Source organism: Atractosteus spatula, chromosome 9, assembly GCF_055471065.1.
Source record: "Atractosteus spatula isolate fAtrSpa1 chromosome 9, fAtrSpa1.hap1, whole genome shotgun sequence".
Lineage (NCBI taxonomy): Eukaryota > Metazoa > Chordata > Actinopteri > Semionotiformes > Lepisosteidae > Atractosteus > Atractosteus spatula.
This window is the reverse complement of record NC_142714.1, coordinates 43124369-43149307: the sequence shown is the minus strand read 5'-3', so window position 1 is coordinate 43149307 and position 24939 is coordinate 43124369. Positions and strand designations below refer to the sequence as shown.

The following is a 24939-nucleotide window of genomic DNA, read 5'->3' as shown; positions in this document are numbered from 1 at the left end:
TTATATAAGTATTCAGCTCCTTTGAACTATAGCCCTCAATCAGCCCAGGTGCAAATTAATTATTTGAATGAGATAAAATTAGTTAAACGGTTTCTACATGTGTATAGTGAAAGTAGATTATTTCCCTCAGGTATACAAAGAAATTCAAGTAGCAACGTGCATAGTGAGCCACGGAAAATACACCTGGAAGATTTAGCCAACTGTAAGTGTCAGTCCTGATGTCATCACTGCAGGGTTCGAACTGAGGGGGACATTCGGCCCTTCTAGCCTGTTTGGTAGTTGGTAATTATAGGGTCTCGTCTGTCTGTTTCCTGAATGAAGCCGAAATACCAGCTTCAATTAAGTGGCTGGGTAGCCTGTACCATACATCCACAAACCGCATTTCCATAGTGGGAGTCAGACCTGTTCCACCTGGGTGAAAGGCAGGCATCATAAGTACTAGACTGTACAGGAGAACACTACATTCCAATATCGGGAGTCGGACCCAGATTACCTAGATGAAAACCTGGAATCCGAACTAGTTTACCGTATTGGTTACATATATACTGGATGTTGAAATGTCCCTACATTATGTAACACTGTATAACCAAAGTTAAAGAAAGCATAAAAAACCCACGAAAATCAAGGAATTTTGGGGTTGGGGCTGAAGTGGTACAGTAGAGGCACAAAGCCAGAGAAAGGTGCAAGACAATTTATGGATTATCGCCCAACACAGTGAAATAAATTATTAAATGGTGGAAGACTTATTGTACCAGCAAGATAGTACCCAGATCAGCTCATCCTCCCAAACTTGTCACTCTGAAGCCAACACTGTCCTTGAAAGATACCTGTATATAGATTTTTATGTCTGACATTGGAGTCTGTATTCATTCATTGACAATGTCCTGTTTGCTACACAAAGCTGGTCTGTATGGGTGAACGCCAAGAAAAAAGGACATTACTGAAAAAAAAAATCATCTTAAATGTCATTTTAGATAAGGTGTTTAATTTCAAGACTCAAACTGAGCTCTTTGGTGTGAATTCAAAGAGTTACAATATGTCTGGCACAAGTTCAACACAGCACATACAGTAATGCAGTTGTTAACATCATCCCAAGGATGTTATTACTATACCAAGGTGACAAGGATGGTGGTGGCAGTATTATGTTTTAGGAGTGCTTCTCATCAGCAAGGACTGGTTTGTCAGGAGTAAGAGGAAAATCGAAAGTGCAAAATATAAGCAAATCCTAGAGGACTTGCTTGAGTCAGCCATGGTTGAAAATGGCTGTTCAATAGGAAAATGATCTCAACCACAACAAGTGGTTGGAGTGAAGGTCCTTGAATGATCCAGTCAAAGTTCTCACTTGAATTCAACAGAAAACATATGGCTGAACTTATTGTAAGACTTCAAGATTACTATTCATTGATGATTCCCAATAAAAGCTTTCCAGGAAGAGTGGACAAAAATTACACCACCCATGCACATTTGAAAAACTGTGGATATACTTATAATTCAACAAAATGTGGCATTTTTGCTAAAAGGTAATTACTTATGCAAACCACTGTATATGTTTTATAGTTTCTTACCAAATGTAATGAACTGCAGTTTTAGTCCATGGATATAGCACTGTATATGCAATGATTCTTGAGGACTGTAAAGTCGTACTCATCCTGTTAAATTTAGTTTTGCAGTGTCATGTAGCAACCGTAATTATTGCAGAGGTAAGCCCACTATCTGGGATATAAGAACTTATTATATAATTAGTTATAAATAGAGATTTACAAAAATAGAGATTTACCACTGGATAATCAATAATTGAATAAACATAACCCCCAAATTTTAAAGACTATACTAAGAATATACCTGAACAGTTGGTATAATTAAAGACAACGGAGTCTTTGCTCTCTGGTGCAGCTTTGGCAAAAGAGTAATAAATCAGGCATACTGGGTTAAACAAATATTTATTGGTAACGACAATAACACATACTAAACATCACAAAAAACATACAACATACAAGTTACTCTATTTACAAAGTGTCTCAGAGACCTACCTCATGACCAACCAGAAAAACCTCTAATCAAGTATTCAAAGATCTTATATAACACCTGTATAGGCCAACATGAGAGATACACCTGCCTTCTAAACTAAACAGAATAAGAGTTTCAGTACAGTTAAATCTCTCCGTCTGTAAATCTGGGTGCTTCAAAGTGAATGGGAAACCTATCTACCTATTATAAAAATGCATTCAATAACCAGGAGAAGCCATTTTTAATCTTGGGATTCCTTATGCAGGAAATCAGACTCAGAGAACAACAGAAAGTCAAGCTCTCTTAAGAAGGTTTAAATACTTAGGTCCAATCAGGTCTCAAAGGCTGTTAGGAACAAGGACCTCCCTCCTGGCACAGTTTTTTTTTCTCCTTGTGTCTTCCTGTCTGTCCCTTGTCCATCTTTCTCTCTCAGTCTTTTTATCCTGTGTTCCTAGACTGTTAATGACCCTTAATGTTTTACCAAGAACTTAATAAACCAAAGTAAACCAGAACATGCCTTTGATCAATGTGTCTTACAATCAAAACAACCCAGTTCCTTTCTTGCTTTGAAGGCTGCCCAAAACTGCAAATGCAGCTCTGTTCCATGAAGCTAGAAAGCAAAACCATTTAAAGAGATATTTCATTCTGCTTGGTATATATTAAATCAAATGGAGCCAGAGCTGCTTCACAGTTGTTAGGGCTCATCAGTGAGACATAGCCACAACTTTAACCAGTTGAATACATTTACGTATAGCTCACAAAGAAAACACCTTTTAGGCATAAATACATATATTTCATAATTGATTTTGACTTCTGATTGCTCTTAAAAAAACTCTATCATGACCACTGGAGTAATACCCACCAATTATAAACTGCTGTGAATTATTGTTGTCTTTTACCTCTGAACCCTTACTAAAAATTGACTTCCTGAATGAAATGACAGAAAATCATTAGGGTCTTATGCCTTCCTACTGTAAGTCTACTGGGGAAAGCAATCAAGAATATTCAGAATTTTCTTCAGTGAAAGCCCCCAACATTACTCTAAATAAGCTCAGACTTGGCTTTGTGGCTCAGAAAGTTACCCACGCAGGGTCATGCTTTATAATAGTAATTTAACTATGATATGTGATGCCAATTAAGTGCGTTTGAATTTATAAAAGAGTTGGTGGAATTATTTTCACTGCACTGAAGGATACAAAATATCACTGCTATTCATTCTTCCCGACTTCTATAACAAAACTTTCTACAGAAAGAATTTACATCTACAGAATTTATTTCTATACAAACAGATTTTAGATTTACATTTTCAATTTTACATATAAGTACATTTCTTCAGCAGGCATGAAGTTCTCAATAGGTGATAGGTTATGGGTACACACCCCCAGTACTTTTGAGATGCAGTGCCTGTAGGCTTTTATTACAGTCAACCTATTAAATTAGTTGCTTTATTGATCTAATTATTTGTTTAACTGGCTAATTTAACACCTTTAACCTGTTTTTCATGTGCGGAATGCATAAAGAGACTGCTGGAATATGGTCCTTAAAGACTGGAGATGTTCATCTCTGGTACAAACACACACATGTTGTACAGTATATACAGTATACTGTAATTGTAGATATGACCACTTGTTTAGCAGTAGTAGATAGTAGTAGAAGTTGATCAGCATTTTCAGACAGGAACCAGATCATTAAAAATAATTATGACATATACTGAATATAAAAACTGCATATGAATCTAAATAAAAAAAATAAAACTACATTGTTTTGTCTCTTTTAAATTATTTACTTCACATTATATTAAGAGTTAAGCTTATTGTATACATTCGTGAAAAAATATTAAAACTAGCATCCAATGAGAGTAAATCTTACCTAATTATAATTATCTGGTAGAAGTGATCAGTTGTAGAACTAAATGGTTCTATCTGAGACAGCAGTCTTTGTGCCCACTTATTAGAGTGTCCTACACATTTTGAATGTCATCCATTACAAATCCTCTGTGCTATATCAGACACATTTTAGCCTCTTAAATTTATCTGATCAGATTAAAGACACTTTCTCAAATTAACCAGATTTTCTTTTAATTGTATCCCTCCTCTGGGTTTCACCTTCTTACATGTCTATTCTATCCGCAACAATCCTATCAGCACAATAAGTTTCACTTAATGTTTTCTAATTGTCTCCAGGGAGAACATAGGCTTAATCCTCCAAGGGTATAGGAATGTCCTCATACGTGCTCTTGGATTTTTTGTGATAGACCTTGTAATCCCTGTGTGTTATTTAGCGGTTTCAATGTGTTTTTAAAATCTCTTTCTGCTGCTCTGCCACAATTGTTCCTCACACTTACCCTGAAAATCATGGACTGCTCTCTTCCTATATAGCAAAAGGTTTTCCATTTTCCAGAGTGAAGATACTTTTATTCTAATTTAAATCTCATATTCTTTACCATTTGCATCTTTTCTATGATGACAGTGCTGGACATTCCATTCTCTGTCATTTTTTCCAATAACATGTTTTGAAAAGAGTCATACGCATATGTGAAATATAAGGATGAAGGTAACACTTCATACCTTATTTATTCTTTGAGAACCATTGTTTATAGTAGTCTAAATAATTATCCTTGATATTTAAACTCTATATTACAATACACACAAACCAATTCTGTTAACATATACTCTATTTTAACACAGAAGAAGCGTTACACATTCAAGGAGGAAGGAGAAACAACCTTTCTACTCCTGACACCATCTTCGTGGCTCCTGGGTCTGTCTAGTGTCCTACCTTGGGCTCATTTGACAGGTGTCCTACAGCTTTTAATGGCTTCCCTTCCTTCTGCTGTTATACCAACTGTCCAACAGCTCCCCAATGCCTTTGGTGTCTTTTTCCCAGGTTCTATCACTCATCTCTTGCTGCTCCTAATGCCTACTCCTCTGCCCCAGGTTTGTACAGCATCTTACCTCTGGCTCATCCTCTAGCTCAGCCAGCAGGGATCCTACAGATGTCTCTATTTATTGTAATGTCTGACTTTCCTCCTGCCACTGTCCCTGGTGTCCAACACGGCCCAACACCTTTGGTGCTTCCATTCCTGGGTTCCTCCCTCTTGGGCCCTGTTACTCTTGATTCCATCTCCTCAGCCTCTGGGTCTGTCTGGCTTCCCACCTCTGGCTCAGTCACCAGGTGTCCTACAGTTTTTAATGTCTTTCTTTCTTTTAATGTAATGTCTTTTTGTCTCTATGCCCAGCATCTAACATGGACCAACACTTTGTTTTGCCATGAAACCACGGACCTTAGTCCTTTGGTCCAAGGTTCCCCCCTCTCAGCCCCTACTGCTCCTGCTGCCACCTCCCTCTGCCCTGAATCTGTCTAGTATCCTACTTCTAGCTCAGTCAGCAAGTGTCCTAACACAGACATTTCATTTTTGAATGACATCCAATTGTTATCACTGCGTTTCTTTGAGTCCCAATTGGAAAAAAGAGCTGAATTTGCCCTAGAAGAATTTCTCTGTACCCTGTACTGCTACGTTGAATTGATGCAGCTTGCTTTGCAGCTCATCAAGAAACTCTTTACTACTTAATTAAGACACTTTATCAATGGTCTTCAGAAGTATACGTCCAAACCAATTCTGACATTCTGAAGCAAGCATTTGTGCAGCTTTTCACACAATTGCTTGAATTCTCTGCCTTCTTCTAGGGCTGTATGTACAGTAAAAAACAGAAAAAGCCAACTTCACCCAGCTGTTTTTTAGCATAATAGTTGCCATCTTCTGCTTTGCATATACAGTATATCTCACACAAACAACTCTTTTCAGATTTTTGGTGCCTGCATCTCTCCCCCAACCCATTTCCACTGTTGCAGCTACTCCTTCATTAAACTTCTCTGGCAAATATATTTGCCAATTTCACAGTGTCACACATGCAAGTGATTTCCAATGTCCTTTAAATCCTTTAAATTTATGTTTGTTTTTAAAGTAGCAAAATTATTTCTAATAAGGAATAAGTAAAGTTTATTCCAAGCTGAAAAGGAAAGAAACACAGTTTTAGCTGTGGAGCCTTCTTATTTTTTATCTTATATCTTATTTTTTATCTTATAAACCAACAAATGAATGATTGATGACCGCAATACTACATCCGCATGCAACGCAACATGTGAATTTCATCCATTTTTACCAGTAAAATCAAAACACAGCACTATGAATTTTATATCATAAAGTTCATAGCCAAATACAGCAATGTAATCTTTTTTATAAGACTACTTATCTGGTTACACAGATGAGAGATGTTTCAAAGTCCATTGATAATTCATGAATTCTCCAGCAAAATACAATTGCAAAAGCAATAAACTCTCCAAAAACCCTGTGTCCTTACCATGTAACCACTAAATGTTTATCCAAATAGTACACTCACATCCAGAGAACTGGACTGCAGAACATTCTCATGACTGTTAAAAAGCTAAGGCTTCCTTAGGCTATTTTAAAACTGACCATCTATGGAAAAGCTGATCTGATACTGTAGGTAGAAATAGCTGTCATTCAGAATATTCTAACCATTTAGAGACAGGGGAGGTCAATAGGCATCCTGAGCATTTTAAATGATTTTTAAAATATTTTCTTTATTATTGTCCATCAATCAAGTGAAGATCACACTGACTCGTGTCAGTATAATGTGAATATACAACGGAGTGCACTTTGTGTTGACATGTAATTCAGGAATTGTAGTTTTCTTTGTTCAATCTCGCCTAAACCACTGGTCATTAATATGAACCTAAACTGTAAAATGTGTTGTTTGAAGATGCAGGGCATTGTTGAGTCTGCATGAAGTTAAAAGTAATTATGCCATGAAAGTTCTTGAGAAAGAGAGTATATATCTCATTTTGGTCTGCCATTTTCCTCAAATATACAGTACAGTATGTGTTGCAGTGTGACCTTCTATTCTCCCTAGCATACATTCATTTCAGGAGAATGCATGTATAGCAGAAACTGAGTTAACAAATAATGCCCCAGGAGTAATGCCATTCTTAAGTTAAGATAACGTACATGTTAATTGTGCCCAATGGGAACCTTCATTTAGTGCAGAAGTCAGGTTTATAAGCATTGACTGAACTTGTCCAGCCTGACATGTAAGAAGTAGCTGTCTTAATTTCCTTTCCTCGAAACTCACTTGTGCTCTGAGGCCATTAGGCCAAGTATTCTCTTGAGAATATATTCTAATTATCTGGTTGTAGTTTCCATAGCTAGTGATTCTACTTGGCAGGTTTGGATTTATACCTCTAGATTTAAATGTCTTGGCTAACCTCCAGAAATGAACATAATATAAGAAATTTGTGCATAAATAGAGTACATGAACCTCTATTTTTTCAGCATTAATTAGTCTTTCATTATATAGCAGGTGTTTAAAATGTGCACATTTTTTCACCTTTACAGAAGCACCATGGATAATACAATTTGTAATGCTGCTGTCATGCCGTTTTGAAATGCTTTTAATATTAATATGTAAGTCTTGATGTAAGAGGATAAACCAAATTAAAAGAAAAATAGTAAACTTACTGATAAGCTCCTGCTTTCTTTCTTCAGCCTTTCTGCAAACCTTGTATGTTTCTAAAGAATTTCATGGCTAAAAATGTACTGCATTACTTTAATTTTTCTTTCTAACACCTAGTTTAGTTTTTCTTTGGAAGCAAATAAAAGATCAGCATTAGTGATAGTTTTGTAATGCCCATACATTAGCAACTCTGAGATCTATTTTCTGATCACACAGCTGAATCCATACAGTATATAGCCAGCTTTCACAGTGAAAAGCTTAAAAATCTACTGAATTTCTACACCATCAATCCCCCCCCCCCCCCCACTGTGGTGTGATTTTTTAAAAATAGCTTACATTCTATCCTTATGTAAGCCCAGAAATCAGGGGAATAAACCCCTGGTGATCTCTAAATTCATGTAAGTAGAAATCATTCTATGGAAAGTAAAGCAATCTTCATCACACTTCACACTGTAAAATAGACAGTTCTCTATAAACTTGTTAATCTTAACTCCTTTGGGTCTGTTATAGAGTTTGTGTGTTTATAGAGTTAATGATGTTAATGCTCATATTGTGAGAATCTGAAGAAAAGGAAATATGCCAGACAAAGCTTATACTTCTAAGTGCTTTTAAAATAGCCAACTGTAGTTACATGTACTTGTTACTCAAAATCATCCTTCCGTACCTCAGTGCTTCCACAGAAGTAGTACGCTCAAAGCTGTCTGTCACAAAATACCTTTCCATCTCTGGTCCTGTGTAGCCTTTCATAATTTTTTGCACCACATTCCTATTTTGACCTCTTGGTTTTTTTTGCAGCATATCCATGTGTTTCAACTTAAATATACCTACCCTGCCAGAATTTCAAGCTACATTCCATTTTCCCTTTATTTAACCCTCCATTACTACAGAGATTATAGCTCCAAGTGACTATTGCTCAGGTAATATTATGCACTATAGTATTTGATACAAATATGAGTACTTGGTACTCTTTGTATTCTAAACACAAGCAACTCAGAAATCCAAATAACTGTTTCATTAAACAGAAAATATGGAATAAGAATAAACATCACCTGAAAGCCTTGAAAAAATAATGTAAACAAGGAAAGAGAATTACATACCAGTATACTGTAGGTAAAATAAGACATTACCCTTTTCATTGCTCATCAGCAGAAGGTAACTATAGTCTTTGACAACCATTTAATTTTAATAGTTACCTATATGGCTTAATTTCTAAATTCATTCTAGTTCTGTCAAAGCTCTTCATTAACAGTGGCAAAATAATTAGTAAAAACATCAACCCAGTAGTCACAAAGTATTTATGAGTCTTTAGTACTGTATATGACTAAGTTGTCACCTTCACAAATTGCCAAATCTTCATTCTTCATATGTATTAAATAAACTTCAATTAATCTTTTCTGTCTTATCATGAAGGACACTCCAAGCCATACTATTTACATACTACATCTTTTATTAAATATGCAGAAAACTTTCATTCAATTAATTACTTTTAGCTTATTAGCTTATGTGGGAATGAGTGAACTTGATTTTACTGCATGTACACTGTACACGGAAATCAAGTGATCAAGGTGATGTTTTTCAAGTCTGCATTTTATGTAAAAAACATAGCAAATACTACATTTAACATAACAGGAATACAAACAATATAACTGTATTGATTAAAAAAATCACATAAAATGTTCACATTGAATCACTAAATCAAACTAGTCCAAGCCAATACCATAAAGGCAATCTGTGCATCTTTAGTCGGCACCTCCATTTTTTTCAATCCGCAAAACACTTTGCTTTGTAAATCTGTTTCAGTATAGTGTACTAGATTCAGGTGACTTGCATCACGTCATTCCATCAGAAAACTCTCAACTTGAAATGATCTGCTTGATACCATGAAGAATAAAAAGTGAAGGAGAAAAACCAAGTGAAATACCAAACATGTGGAATGATGTCCTGTGGTATGGAAAAAAAAAACATTTTAATAGCAGTACCAAATTCACCAGTTTAAGTGTGAGACTCATCTTATCTATTAATGGAAGAGAATTGCGTGTCGTTAAGAGGATCTGGAAATAACTTAATCTCTTCCTAAGTAATAGCAAGCCTCTCAGTACACACCCCCACCTCAGCATTGGGAGCTGTAGGCTTTGTGCTGACTCCTTTGAGCTTCTCTTGAATGCTCTTCCTTTTTTTTTTTCTTCAAACTGTTCCTATGGCAAGGATTACATACTGCTTTCTCATCTTTGAACAACTTGTGGGCCAGGGGCTTCTTTCTGTAAGCACTCATTCATGCCTGCTTATTCTTTACTGTAAAGAACTGCACGTTGCTGCCTTTAAACCGATTTAAAAAAAGACAGCCCACAAGGGAAGTTCCAAACCCCTACAGCTTTCAACATACACTGTACTATACGTTTAGCCTGATAGTGCCCATGCTCCACTGTATTTATGCTACAACCGGTGACTGCGGTACAAACCCATTTTATAAAGCAAGCTCAAATCAGAACAGCCCCTTTCATTTAAAAAATATATTGTATGTTTCCACATGAGTACATTATTTAAATATTTTACTTTGTTTGAAACAAATAATAATATTAGAGCTTCACAAGATCAAGAAGAGTCAACAGAATTTAAGTTCATAAACCTTGCTGAATCTTATGCTGTGAATGAAATGTATCTCAGGTTACTGTCTGACGTTATCATATAGAGCTGGAAAAGAAACACAGAAGTTTTATTTTTCTGGTACTAAAAAACTGATGTTTTAGGAATGATGTTCCTTTATTTAGCATTCACAGGCAACTTTCAAAGCATTTTGCCTAAGTGCAAAATTTGTTCCACTTTTTCTCTCTTCATATAAAGCCCCCCAAACTACGATTAAGCAAAAGAGAAACATTTCATTGAATAATTGCTTTATCCTTAGAGACTCAAGGGAGACAGACCTGGTTGACACAAGAGGATCCATCTCACTCCAGTAAGCTTTGATTTTGGTTCAGCAATAAGGAAATGCATTAGATGAACTACTCAGTTATTATAAGAAAATGTAACTCCTGGCAGCAAGCACTATCATCATGCTCAAGGAAAGAACTGTTGTCATTAAAGTTGCACACAGAATAAATATGAGCTGGGTGGCATTTATTTTCACAAAAAAACTATTTGTTTCATTTTATAGCTAATAAACTTTGTCTTTGCTTGAGAAGTTTAAAAATCTTAGATTGGGAAGTCTTATTTTTAGAAACCTTAATGTGAGCCACTTTAGGATAGAATGACCCACTTTGTCGAAGAGCTGATATTAGAGTTGATAGAACAAGCATTGATGACCTACATTAGATATTCCCCTTGAAAAAGGAAGGCATTCAACTGATGAAATGTACCATGAGTTGTCTAGATCTAGGCTACTTTTGCTGATGGCAGGTTCAAATCTGTATATATTCATTCTAAGAATTTTTTCATTTAAATTGCAATAAAGAAAATAAACTATAATAGTATACTAAAATAATATCTCTGCAAAACAGTTGCACTTTGAAAACTACGATCAGATTAAGAAAAAGAATAATTAAAGCAACATTTTCTTGACTCTGTTGCACAAAAACAATTAATGACCACAGATATATTTAATGCATAACCTACCAGATGTTCTATAAATTTAAATTATTTTTTTTTAATTAAGTCATTTTAAGTATTTTTATATTTCAAAATAAACTGCTCATTGGCAAAATATCTTCAATAACAAAAGTAATAATATTCTTTCCTGAATTTAATATAATCCCAAGGGATCGTTTTAAACTAAACAATACACATGGCTAAATTTGCTAGAGAAAAATAAAAATTATGCAAGTATGCAAGCACCTTTTTAAAATAAACTGCTAAGTCAAAATATAGAAATGACTTCTTAGGATCTTTCAAAAAGAGGCAGTCTAGGATTGATTGACACAATTATCCAAACAAGCAAGTTGGTCCAAATGTTTGTCTCTTGTTTGTAACCTTTCTAATGTGTGGGTATATCATATAATGTTGTATATACTATACAAAAGTGATAAGTGTAATTGAACATTTTATCTCATTAGATGTGCACATTGGCTATATAATTGCATTTTGTAGACATGTGAGAATCCTTCATAATGAAGAAACAATAAAGAGAATAATACTACTAATCAATTTTGTTGTCTTAAAAGTTTAAAAAAGAAATAGCTTTTACTCTCTATATAGTATATATGTACAGTATGTCGAGGGTTCTCTGGTGAAACATTATGCACAGAGTGTGAATAATGTGTCTCATAATATTAAATTGAATATGAACCATGAGATAAATTGCAATATTTACAGCTTTACTTTCTCATCTGCATGTTTTTAACTCATTTAATTCCTCAGTAAAGTTGCTCTCTTAGAGATATTAAAAATGTGACTTTCCCCTCCTTTTTTAATAATAATCCCCCCAGAGGGGAAAAATGGGATTTAACAGAGAGGAAAAAATCCATCTGATATAAAAGGTCACAATAAAGCCCTTTTGTGCAAAATAATAACATGTCTTTATTTCAGGAGAAGGAAAAGACATTTGTGTCCTTATAAGAAAAGAAGGGATTAAGAAGAATTTATTAAAATGAGCTGCTGAAAACATCCAAACATACAAATAATAATTTATTGGAATCAGTCTTCAACAGAAGGGTCTTTACAAACCAAGGTTGAAACTTAAATCCTCCATAAGATAGTAATAACGTTTTTTTAAAAACCCGGGCTTTTACAAAATGTCATTGTTCCAATTCACACAGGCACTGCAAGGTCATGCACTGTGATTTTTGCTCTAAGAGTTATGGTTCATTAGCTGTATTCCTGGGTTTTATGGAATAGATTAAAAAATATATCTCACACTACAGTGCACTGACTGAACAAGCCTGTATACAATAACTGACACTTGCTCATGAATATAGTGTCTGGGATTTAAAAACAGAAAAAAAGTCCAGTAACAAACATGCACAGAATATGCACACTCTGAGAACAGCTCCCTGGATATTTACACTGTAGGACAGTTTTGCAGACTCTGATTAGCAATAGATGTAAACTTGCATATCTAAAGTAACATAATGAAGTCCAGGATTAGCGATACAATCTATGAGACCACAGGTATATTTTGCTTGCACTAGTATGTTACTGTAAATACGGCAAACAACTACAGAGAAAAAAATTAGATATATTCAGACTGTTATTCATCAAACCCAAATATTTTCTGTAAGCACCTTTGGCAGCAATTACTGCCACAAATCTTTTTTTGGTAAGTCTCTACCAACTTTGATGCAAGTGCTTGATATACGTTTTGTCAGTTCTTATTGGTAGATTTGCTCTAGCTCTCTGAAGTTGCTTTAGAATACAGTATGGACACCAGTTTTCAAGTCATTCCACAACTTTTCTCTCCGGTTAAGGTCTGGGGCAGGTTTTCCTCTAAGATTTGTTAGTACTTTGCTCCATCTATGTTCCTATCAGTCTTGACAAGCTTCTTAGTCCCTGCTGATAAGAAGCAGAATTATAACATAATGCTGCCACCACCATGCTTGACAGTAGGGATGGTGTTGATTAAGTGATGCAGTATGTTGAGTTTCTGGCCTTCTGTCACATGTTTGTAGTATCAATTATATGCTTTGTTTCAAACCCTGCTTGATTGGAGATGGTTTATCTTCCATTCCATACAAGTCTGCTTTGTAGTATGAGCTGGATATTGTTGGCCGATGGACATTTTCTCTCATCTGAGCCACAGAACCCTGTAAATCAGTGACACTCCTAACCAAATTCCTTCTTGCTACTGAGTTTGGAGGAGCAGTCTGATCTAGTGTCTTTGATCAACTTCCTCAGTCATTATTAAAAGGTTTTTTACCCATCTCCTAATGTGTCTTTATGCAACTTTATACCCAAGTTGTTTTGAAAGCTCCTTAGTGTTCATGAATCTTTGCTTGAAAATCACTACCTGACTGTGAGACATTACAGGGATACAGTAGGTGCATTTATTCTGAAATCGTGAGATCTTACTGCACACAGAGACCAGTCAACTAATTGTGTGACTTGCTAAGGTCATTTAGTGCATCTAAATTAATGAACGTTTTCCACAGTAAAGGGTTTGAATATGTAATCATAAAATTACAATTTTTTGCTTTAAGAGCAAAGATTTCACCTTCCCATTTTTCTGAACCCAAGAGAAATGATCCATCCATCCTTCTAACTGCTTTTTACAATTCAAGGTCCTGTAGAATCTAAAGCCTATCCCAGCAAGAAACAGGCACAAGGCAGGATACACCCTGGATGGAATATCAGTCCATCACAGGGCAGACGCGCACACTCACAGCAGGGCTACTTTTTCCAGAACAAAATTAACCTAGTTTGTTTTTGGACTGTAGGAACCCAGGGCCCCGGCAGTACAAGGCGGAAATACAAACCACTGCACCACTGTGCAGCCCCAAGAGAAGCACCTAGTTTATGTTCGTTTTGTAACTGCTTATTTTGCTTTGACTGTGTGCCGTATATTGTGTATATAACGAATATTCACTACTTCAAAGTGTCATGTCTGCAAGCTTTAAAGCAACAAAATATGAAAGTTGTACAAAGGTCTGAATAATTTCACTTGCAAGGCACTGTATGTGTCATGTGATAAACTAGTGACCCATATAGACTGTAGTTCTGTTCCTTGTGTCCTGTATGTGCTCTGCTTTACTTCAGCTCATCCTTGGATAAAGCAGCTACTGTATAAACAACTGAAAGATACTCTGAAAATGTTGTGGTTTATTTTTCATGATAAAACATTATAGGTTCATTTAAGGTTACTTTTGTTTAGAAAAATCATATAAGCAATAACATCAAATCAATAATATGTATTACAATTTTAAATAAATGCTTTATTATATACATATTTAGAAATAAAAAAAAACAGAGCTAAGCCTTCCCTGAGGTTTTTTTGGTTTGGTTGGTAGTTTTCAATGTAGAATAATTGGCCTTTTGTTTCTTATTGAAATTTATGTATGGGGTGCCGGGTCTTTATGCAGTCTATAAAGGAAGAAGTTGAGGTTAATTCCATACTGAAAAATATAAAAGAAAAACTACATTTCAGATGTAGCCTCCTATATATGATAGATTAAATTTATTTCTACTTTCAGCATGGAATGAATCACTACTTGTTCTTGATTAAAATATAGCCTAGACTTGAAACTAAATTAATAATTTAACTGGGTACACTGCATTAAAATCGCTGTATTATTATTAAAAACAATATTTGCAGAAAAGTTCACACTGTGGCCATTTAGAGTCAAAGACTGTCATAGAGTACAGCGAAATAATATTATATATATTTCCCCACCTTCTTGTCTGAGAAAAAGCATTATAAGACATTTTAAACGTGATTTTACTGAAACCTATTAAGTTAGGGAATTGTCATTGCTTGAATTAAATTAGACTCAGTAAATTAATACTAAGAGCAATTCTGTATTTAACAATGACTTTTAGTTCAAATTAAATTCAGAAAAACAACTCAGACTCAAACTCATTCAGGAATATTGTTTAGCGGAAAGAATCAATATATCTAAATTAACTCTAATGAGCACAATCCAATTCACTTAGTGATTACTTCATAAGCAACCATGACAATGGTATAACATTCTGCACTTTGCATTGCAACGACTAAGGGAGCCGTTCACTGCAGCAAGTGTAAGGTAGTTTTGGTTCAAACAACAGGAAATGACAGATGTATACTAGCTCTCCCTTTAAAAAAGTGGGTTTTATTAATTTCTTCATGGCTTTTGTGGGAAATCATTAATAAAATATCCAAAAAACTACGTTAAGTTTAGTGTCTCAGTCTCTGTTTCAAATTTTGTGTTAATCCATCCATTTTCTACCTGCTTCTCCCAATTCAAGGTCACATGGGATCCAGAGCTTATTGCAGAAAACAACAGGTGCAATGCAGGGTACACATGGATGGGAAGCCAGGTCATACAGACACACACACACCTGGGCCAATTTTTCAAGAAGCCAATTAATCTGCCAGTATGTTTTTAGACTGTGGGAAGAACCCCACACCGACAAGTGGTCAATATACAAACTCCACTCAGACAACACACCAGGTCCAGAATTGAACCCAAGGACCCGGTGCTGCAGTTCAGCAATACTAACCGCTGCACCACTTTGCTACTCGACAACTTTATGTAAATGATGAAGTTACTTTCTTTTAAAGAAGGTGTTTTCAGTTGACTCATGATTGTTTATCAGATCCTTTAACAGGTAAGCAGAAAAAACGAACAGGCAAGCCCAGCAAGTAACAGTAGATATAACATGCATATTGATCCTACCTGCTCCAAGATGGCGTTTATCCTTTCCACTTCACAATCTATTAAGTAGCGTTTTTCCTGCCTTCTGTCCATTTCTTCAATGATACGTCTGAACTCTTGTGGATCACTTATACTCCCCACTGATCGTGCTGTCACCTGCCAATTGTTGGCTACTGCAGACTCCATGATAGCTTGTAATATTGAGAACCCTAGAGGACAATAAAATAACCTTGTTTTACTCCAGTATCAAACTGTAGAACACAGTATTACATGAAGCTTATACAAATTGCTAGAATTAAGAAACATGCTAAGAGGGTCAAACTGGCCAAGCCAAGTATTGTCAGTACTGTACAAATTAAAAAAAAACACTCACAATGGTAGGCACAATTGGTTTGCTCAAAATACATTTTTAAAGCTCTGCTGTATACCATAGGTCAGCTTCAGTAACTGCCTTAAAACTGTTGCTATGGAGATCTATGTAACTTTGAAAATTGAATGACTTTTCACCCAGTACTAAAATATTCTCTTTAAGTTAGATGAAATATTTATCTCATAAAAGTAAAACTGATCAAATATATAGACACATGTAATTATTAGTCTTATAACAAAGGTCTTCAGTACCAGAGAATATGCCTTTCAAAATGTTTAGAATAATTTAATTGAAGGGGTGCTACAACTTCAACAAAGCAAATATTTATAAATACTTTACAGGCAAAGCCGTATTCACAGACTCATGTTGTATGACTCCAGGACAAATTATCATATGTTTGTGCTTTGAGCAGGAATGGTGTAATTAAACTTTGAATAAATTTATGTAAAGAAAATGTCAGAATTCTAAGGGTTATAGTTTCAAATGAGGAAATTCTCCCTTCATTGATGTGTGTAGGTTGTCATAACAACAAGTACAGTGCCTTGGATTTGCAGTTGGCTAACAGCCATGGCTGGAATCAGGTCTGTTTTTTTACATACTGTATACAGTACCTCGCAAAAGTACTCTGTGCCTTCCTTTGGGACAAAACTGTACAAAGGCATTTTTAAAATGTAAGATGTAAATTGAAATGTAAATGTAAGATTGCATAATTATCCAGACTCATTAACTCAATATTTGATGGAATCATCTTTGGCAGCAATTACAGCTGCAAGTCTTTTTGGGTAAGCCTGTACCAAATTAGTATACCAGGTTGGTGCTATTTTTGCCCATTCTCCGGGGTAGATTTGCTCAAATTCACTCGTTGCTTGGGGATCTCTTATAGACAGCAGTTTTCAAGTCTTTCTACAGTTTCTCAATAGGATTAAAGTCAGAACTTCAATGGGGACTCAAGGACATTCACTTTCTTCGTTTTAAGTTCCTGCAGTGTAGCTCTGGATTTGTGCTTCAGATCATTGCCAAAGGTTAATTTTCATCCCAGCTTTTGAGACTTCAGCAGACTGAAACAGGTTTTCCTCTTACATGTGCCTGTACTGTATGTGCTTCTGTCCTAACAAGCTTTTTCATTACATGCTGAGGACAAGCATCCCTATAGCATATGAGCATGATAGACTGTAGTTATGAAGCTGACTGGGAGATGTGCTGTGTTGGGTCTGCACCAGTCATTATACTTGGCATTAAGAACAAAAGTTCCAGTTCAGTCTCACAATTTGCCACATTGTTGCAGGATAATTCAGTGGCTTTGCTGCAAACTCCAAGGGGACTCTAAGATGGAGATATCTTTACTAATGGCTTTCTTCTTGCCTCCCTGTCATACAGGCTAGTTTTATAAAGTGGTCTGCGTATTGTGGACTGATGCACAATTTTCTCCCATTTTAACCATTAATCCCTGACGCTCTTTCAGAATTGTTGATGGCCTCACAGTGAAAAGGCATCCTATCTAGGCAGTGCCCACATGTATCTTCCATTTCTTGATGATTGAGTAGACTCTGCCTTCGGGGATAATCAGATACTTCCAATATTCTTGTACCCTCCTCTTGATCTGTACTTTTCAATGGTTTAACCCTGACCTCATGGTTTAGCCTTTGACTTTAAATTCACTATCTGACCAAGACACTGCTCAAAGAGAAGTGTTTTTTATTTTGAAATCATGAGAGCCACTGTTATTTCACACAGAGGCCACTTAAGTAACGGCTTGTAAAGGTAATTTTGCTCACATAAATTAATTTGTTTGCCATAGCAAAGGGTTTGAATACATGAATGAATCATGCCTTTTCAATTTTTTTATTTTAATGTTGTATTTAAGAGCAAGGATTTCACATTCATATTATTCTTATCCCAAGAAAACACAAAGTGTTTCAATTTTTATTTAATTCTCTAAGCTCTTAGTAATCTTAGTATGGATAATTGTATTCTGTTAGAACACAATCATTCAAAAACAATGACCAAAACAACAACCACTAACTTTTCAGACCAATATGTGAACAAGGTTTTGTCATAAAATATTTACGTAGCAGCTTTACTGTAAGTCAAGCTCAATAGCTGTAGCTCATTAAGCAACGACAATGCATTTGTTTTAAAATGATTGTGCATTAAGATCTTCTTTTCCATTAACTTTCTATTAACCATGACTGATTGGTATCCGTTTGGCTTGTCATGCAAAGTACAGGAGCACAATGCACAGTTGTAACCACTTTCGGTAGATATGAAAAAACACTGATTCTAGAAAATGATAAATATTATTCCTTAAGAAGAAGCAGTTACTGGGGATTATGCTAATGTTCTTGGCAGTCTGAATGAAGTGCTTCTGTAGTGAGACTCTAAGAAAGCTAAAAAGCAACACAGCAGAGTGCACATTAAACAATTTTGCACCAGTGTTTTGACAACAATGTCTTGCCTTTATCTTACACAGCTGGGGCCCTGAGAAATAAAACATTGGGTTGAATTTAACCACAAATCTGTTTTTTTCTGCACATTCAAAGGTGCCGTGTTGTCTCTGAATGTTTCTCCTGTTACAGTCTTGGTGGTTTATTGCATTTGGCCACACTTGGATAAATCTGGGAGGAAAACTGCAAATTCCATTTTTTTTCTGCCATCTTTTTCTCTGAAGTCTGCTGTTATCTTGCTTGAAAAGGGGCTGTGATGTAATTATGGGTTTTTATCTTTTCCAAAGAGGCATACACAACTGTATTGTGACTGGAAACATTTTTATGAATCTCTTCAGCATGTCTTGTCTCTATGTCTGGACAAACCAATTCATCATTGAACCACTATCCTGAATCTTTAATCTCTTCCCAACTGATGAGATCAAAGATCATGTTTCCTGTCTAATAATAATAAAAATAATAATAATTTCCAAAGACCAAGGACACTGAAAATTGTACTTGAAGGGTTGAGGTGTAGATTGTCACACCTCAGTAGGCAGGCTGACATTTGATAGATCACTGCATGTTCTCCTTCCTATAAATATTTTAATAATAATAATGTTCAGCTCATTGCTTATGCCACTAGTTTTTGAAGTACCAGAGATCATGATCCTATTCTATTGATGAAAAATGAAAACAATTACCAACAATTGTTTTCTCAAAATGGATTTTGGAGGGTTTTGAAAATATAGCTTCATGCAAGGTTTATCAAAGTATTTTTAACTACTTTAGTAATCGTGCATTTGGGCATTGTAGAATGATTAATATAAACGATGTAACGTTCCATTGAGTTTCAATCATAATTCTTGGTGTCATTCTGAATATTTATAGATTTAAATGACATTTCTATAAAATATCAGGACTAGGAGGTCCCCTTTTTTCCCATAGTTATTTTATGGCCATTACTATAAAATAAATTGAAATGTCATTTAGAATTACCACTATGAGAAATGGGAAATTGGCCTGATTTGAATGCTTGTAAGGGGACAGTGATAAAAAAAACTGTCTCAATCTTCCTTTTGAGAAATTAAGAATGTTAAAGTGCTGTTAGAATGTCTTTCTTTCATGTCCTTCTTTCTCTCATTCTTCTGAAAGGCAAATATACATACAGTATTGTATAATAACATTTATAGTCTTCTGTTTTATTGTACTGTAGTGTCAATATGATTATGATTATGATACTCCAGCATAATAGGGATTCTGATAATCCAGTAGCCAAATCACCCCGCAATTCACAACTGGCAACCTGCTGAAACTAAGCAGGTGTGAGCCTGGTTAGTACCTGGATGGGAGACCTCCTGGGGAAAAACTAAGGTTGCTGCTGGAAGAGGTGTTAGTGGAGCCAGCAGGGGGTGTTACCCTGCAGTCTATGTGGGTCCTAAAGCCCCAGTATAGTGACGGGGGCACTATACTGTAAAAAGGGGCTGTCCTTGGGATGAGATGTAAAACCGAGGTCCTGACTCGTTGTGGTCATTAAAAATCCCAGGGCGTTTCTCGAAAAAGAGTCAGGGTGTAACCCTGGCATCCTGGCCAAATTTCCCATTGGCTCTTAACAATCATGGCCTCCTAATAATCCCCATATATGAATTGGCTTCATTATTCTGTTCTCCTCCCCACTAATAGCTGATGTGTGGTGAGCGTTCTGGCGCACTATGGCTGCCGTTGTATCATCCAGGTGGATGCTGTACATAGGTGGTGGTGGAGGGGAGTCCCCATTACCTGTAAAGCGCTTTGAGTGGAGTGTCCAGAAAAGCGCTATATAAGTGTAAGCAATTATTACCCTTTAATTTATTAATAGTTACAGTTAAAGAGGTAATAGCTGTAAAATAGTGTACAACAGCTTTGCTAACTTGCTATGTGAAAACTTCACTGGTCTTACACAAATCCTGAAATGACTTACCCTTACATTTAAATTGCCATGTTATATAGCCACAAACCTAAATATGAAGTAATTCTATCCATCACCTTATAGTGGCAATGCAAGTTTACAAGGAATATAGACATCCAAGAATGAAATGTTTTGTGAATGTTTCAGTGTTGTGGGTATAGTGAGTTTTGGATTAACTTGCTTTGTTAAGGGGCAGCCTCTTGCCCATAGGACCATAAGACTTGGACACCAATTCAGAGAGGGGAGTTAATCAAGGGTTAGTTGCAAAGGTGGAGACAGGGTGAAGGAGAGATACATGTCACGTGTTTGTGAAAGATATACGCATTATATACAGAGAAAGTCAGTAATGATTATGATTTAAATCAGGTGGGTGTACATACTATTATGCCTCAGGAATTTCAGTTAGGAACTTCCATGTAATGTGTTTGCATGATAATAGGTCCAACCAAGGATTTAAAAAGATCACTGCCTTCTCACATTCTTCGAATTCTTCTGCTTTTTCATTTTTATCAACTTTTAGAAAACAATAAACTTCGTGTACAGACTCATTACAGAACTCACGTTCACCCTTATTTTCATACTGAAATACATACATATGTATTTGTAGATGAAATTATATTATTTCAACAGCTGCTGAAATACAACTCTGCTGAAAAACTAAAACTGGTTCTGTGTTTCAAAATCGCCTGTTCAAAATTAGCTTCAATTGAGTAACATACTGTAGTCCTGATTAGGAACGACCATGCTACAACTTTGCTCTCTCACATATTCTCTAATGTATTGTAGCTCTGTATGCTTTATTATCTTATAAATATGAATCAGTATATGAATTGTCTTGTTTTTTCTGGCACTATTTATTGGTGCTGTATTTGTATATTAGACTCTCCCCCAGCTTTCAATCCTTCTTGTTAATGACATTGTCATTTGTACTGTTGGCTCTGAAATATAGAATAATATCAGTATTTTTCAGTTAGTATATTCTCTGAGCCAGAGTTATTGTGAAAGAAACTACTGTATTTCAGACCACAAACACAGAAAACTCAGAAACCCGAGGAGACATATGTTTCAGCTCTATCCTAGAAACCTGCCTGGTTTGGGAAAATGAATATTTTGTCTTTGTTCTGGGAGATTAAGAGATCAAAACCTCTACATACAAATTCCTATGTTTTGCTACCTTTTGCAAATGCAAGATCGAGGACTGTTTAGAATTACAATGCTGTAACCTTTTGCAGCACTACTGTGAACTGTGCGGTGTATTTAGAAATACTTGTGGCATTTTAATACAAATTCTTCCTTGAATTCTAAAAATGTCTAATTGGGTTTCACACATTTTCAGGTTTGACATACCCAAACTTACACATTCACATATAATTACCTCCATGGAATCTATGTCATGTGCAACATATATTCAGTATAGTTGAATGTGAACATCTAAACCTTTACTCTCTCAATATAGATCCTTTATACCTATAAATGCATTTTTTTTTAAAAAAGATTTTAATCTCACACTTAAGCTACTTTTGGCTTAAATGTAAAGTTCAACATTCAGGTTGTGGTCTTCCTGAAGTAAAGAATTTTACACCCCTCATCTAGAATCAGCTGTGAACCAGTCTTAGGTGGTACTACTTTAGTCAGCTGGGTTTTGATTAACTGAGGTCTGATATGCCTGAATACTTTATTCTTCAAAGCAATGAGGATATAGTACTGTTAAGTTACTAAAACTGAAGTTAATAAGGACAAATGTTAGAACTTATGTTTGTTTTCAATTCTCTGAGTAAAATTAAACCCTTCAGTTTTCCAGATGTGTTAATCAAGGAATAAGGTCAGTTGTAAGATGGTAAATCTGATGCACTAATAGTTCTGTAACTGGTAACACCACAGAGATAGAAAATGTTGTTTGAAAAACAAAAGCGTCATTTAAAAGTCTTCAAATTAAGATTAGTGTCACTTTCTTTTAAGAACATTTCTTTATTTTAAACTGGTGTTAATTGAATATGGGTGAACAAAGAACGAAGATCCTTTTTCTTTTTAAATGTATTTGATATAGTCATCTTTTATCTCTGGTATCTACTGTAAAATCCCTTTCGAATTTCATAGAAAAATAGGGTTCAATACCTTTTATAAAAGAAACTAATCCTTGTAGACAGAACTGATATTTTTTTCATTGCACCTGTTGACACTATTGAAATAAAGTTATAACCTGAAAGGATATCATTGAAATAGGCACCGGCTACCCAGCGACCCTGTATTGAGTAAAGTAGTTAGAAAATAAGTGGATGCATATCACTGAATGTAAGAACAGTTATGATTCAGTATCAGTATCACATGCAGCCAATTTAAATCAAAAGAAATGTTTGATTATTTGAAGATATGACTGTGCTAAGATGTTTAAAAAAGGCACTTAAAAGCCATCAAAAATGTGTTCAAGAAGGAGATTGCTTATACAGTGCCAATCTTTACACACCATATGGTCATATACCACCATTTAAACTAAATTACTGATCTCTTTAAGTACAAGAACAAATCATTGCATACAAATTACAGAGGTGTAGTTATGTTATTTTAATAATGAGCTAAGGAGTTCGAATTTTCCAGCACTATTACACATTTTTTCATTGTTTTTCTGTCTAATGTACATAGAGCTTTTTAAAAAAAATCAACCAACATCACATACAGTATGGTATATCAAAAATGTATAGGCACATCCATTTTGCATGCACAAAATAGATGTTACGGATCTACAGAAATTAAACTATAGCCACATTAGTTTATTGATATATACAAGAATATAAAAAAACCCAGAAATTATCTACCTCTTAAGATATCACTTTAAAATTGTCTAATAAAGTAAAAAATAGTTTGATAATTTTCATCAAACTAATTCTTTAAAACCCTCCATTTGAAATGTTTAGTTTCTGCAAAATAAGCGATAAGTGATAAAATAATGGGGCATCATTTTCAATTGCTGTTTAAAAGAAAAGATAATGCTTATTATATTACTTGTCAGGAACTGATGCTAAACTGGCTAGAGGTATCAATTTAAATAACAATTAAATACAGTGGTTTCACACTACACAGAACAGCACTTAACTTCTGATGTAAACTGCATGTTTTTACTGTAACCAGCTTTAATACACATTTCCAAACTGAATATCATGTAGGACAAATATTTTCTCCACATATTTATATTATGAGGTTTAAAAGCACATTTTCTAAACACTGAAAGGTAAGTATTGTATATATTATCTGTTGGTCAACTGTACTCTGTTGTGTAAAATATAACAATCATCATCTTCTTCATCATCATCATCACTATTATATTATTACACAATAATTAATCACATTTATAAGTCAAAATAACATGTCAAAATAAAGTGTATGTATTAATACACAGAAGTACTCAGCCAGTCAGATTGAATTCTAGAGAATGCTGTAATGCTGTGTTTTGTTAATGACTTAGGGAAAAAAAATGAACTCTAATTACATAGCAAAGGTTAGAGGGTAGAAACAGTAATATGAACATTAGTTGGCAATTACATAGACTCATTAACTCATCACATAAATTCACTGTTGTGAGGGATGAGCTGTATAAGGCAACTTTGTAAATTATATTTAATTCATTTTTGCAGAGCATCCTTTCATAAGAACATTTCTTGTCAGATGATCAATAATCTCAAATAATTGTTAATTGGTGTAACCTAGCTGCTAATGTGTTGATTTGGTACAGTAGCTGAGAATTTGTGGTGTTTACCGTACATCTTCATAGCAAAAAGAACAGAGGCCTGGTGGGAACAATAAATATTAGGAATTTGAGACACAGCCTGAGCTGTCAGTTTTCATTCTGAAGCTTATCATAACGGCACAGAAAATAATCTGCAACTAATTCTTTTTATCTTTACGAATAGCGAGAGAACAGTTGTTTTGCTCATTAACTACATGAAGAAATTTCCAGCTTCCTTCACATTTGCGTCCTATAAAAAAATAAGATATTTCACACATTGGAAGGGTTCCAAAAACATTACCTCATACAGAATTATGGAGGAAAACTCTTCCAATGGCAGCTGAATAAAATGCTATCAAAATGTTGTTCCATTGGAAACTTTCAAGATGTGATATAATCCTTGGATCAGTTCTTACTAGCCAATATAATGCATACTGTTAACAGTCTTTCAACAAATACTGAAATATTTTGGGATTTTGCACTATATGGAATTATCCATTCTTAAAATGCTTATAGAAAGCTTAGTGTCCTTTAATAACCATTGAAAACCAAAAAGCTGTATAGAATTTTCAGAACTTAAAATAAATTTAAGACTGAAGAAATATTTCACTTGTAGTTGCCATGTCAATTTTGAAACAGTTAAATATTAATGCAAAT

The 24939-nt window shown here is 35.1% G+C and overlaps 1 protein-coding gene across 2 annotated transcripts in view; it reads right to left on the bottom strand.

Annotated features, from left to right (window-relative positions):
* Nucleotides 1-24939, bottom strand: part of LOC148828614 (glutamate receptor 3) — a 130482-nt gene that overhangs the window by 43246 nt on the left and 62297 nt on the right. For both annotated transcript variants that reach the window (XM_088925601.1, XM_088925602.1), the window contains exon 4: nt 15842-16029. In XM_088925601.1, coding sequence (XP_088781727.1) covers nt 15842-16029 — 188 coding nt within the window. The remainder of the gene's footprint in view (nt 1-15841; nt 16030-24939) is intronic.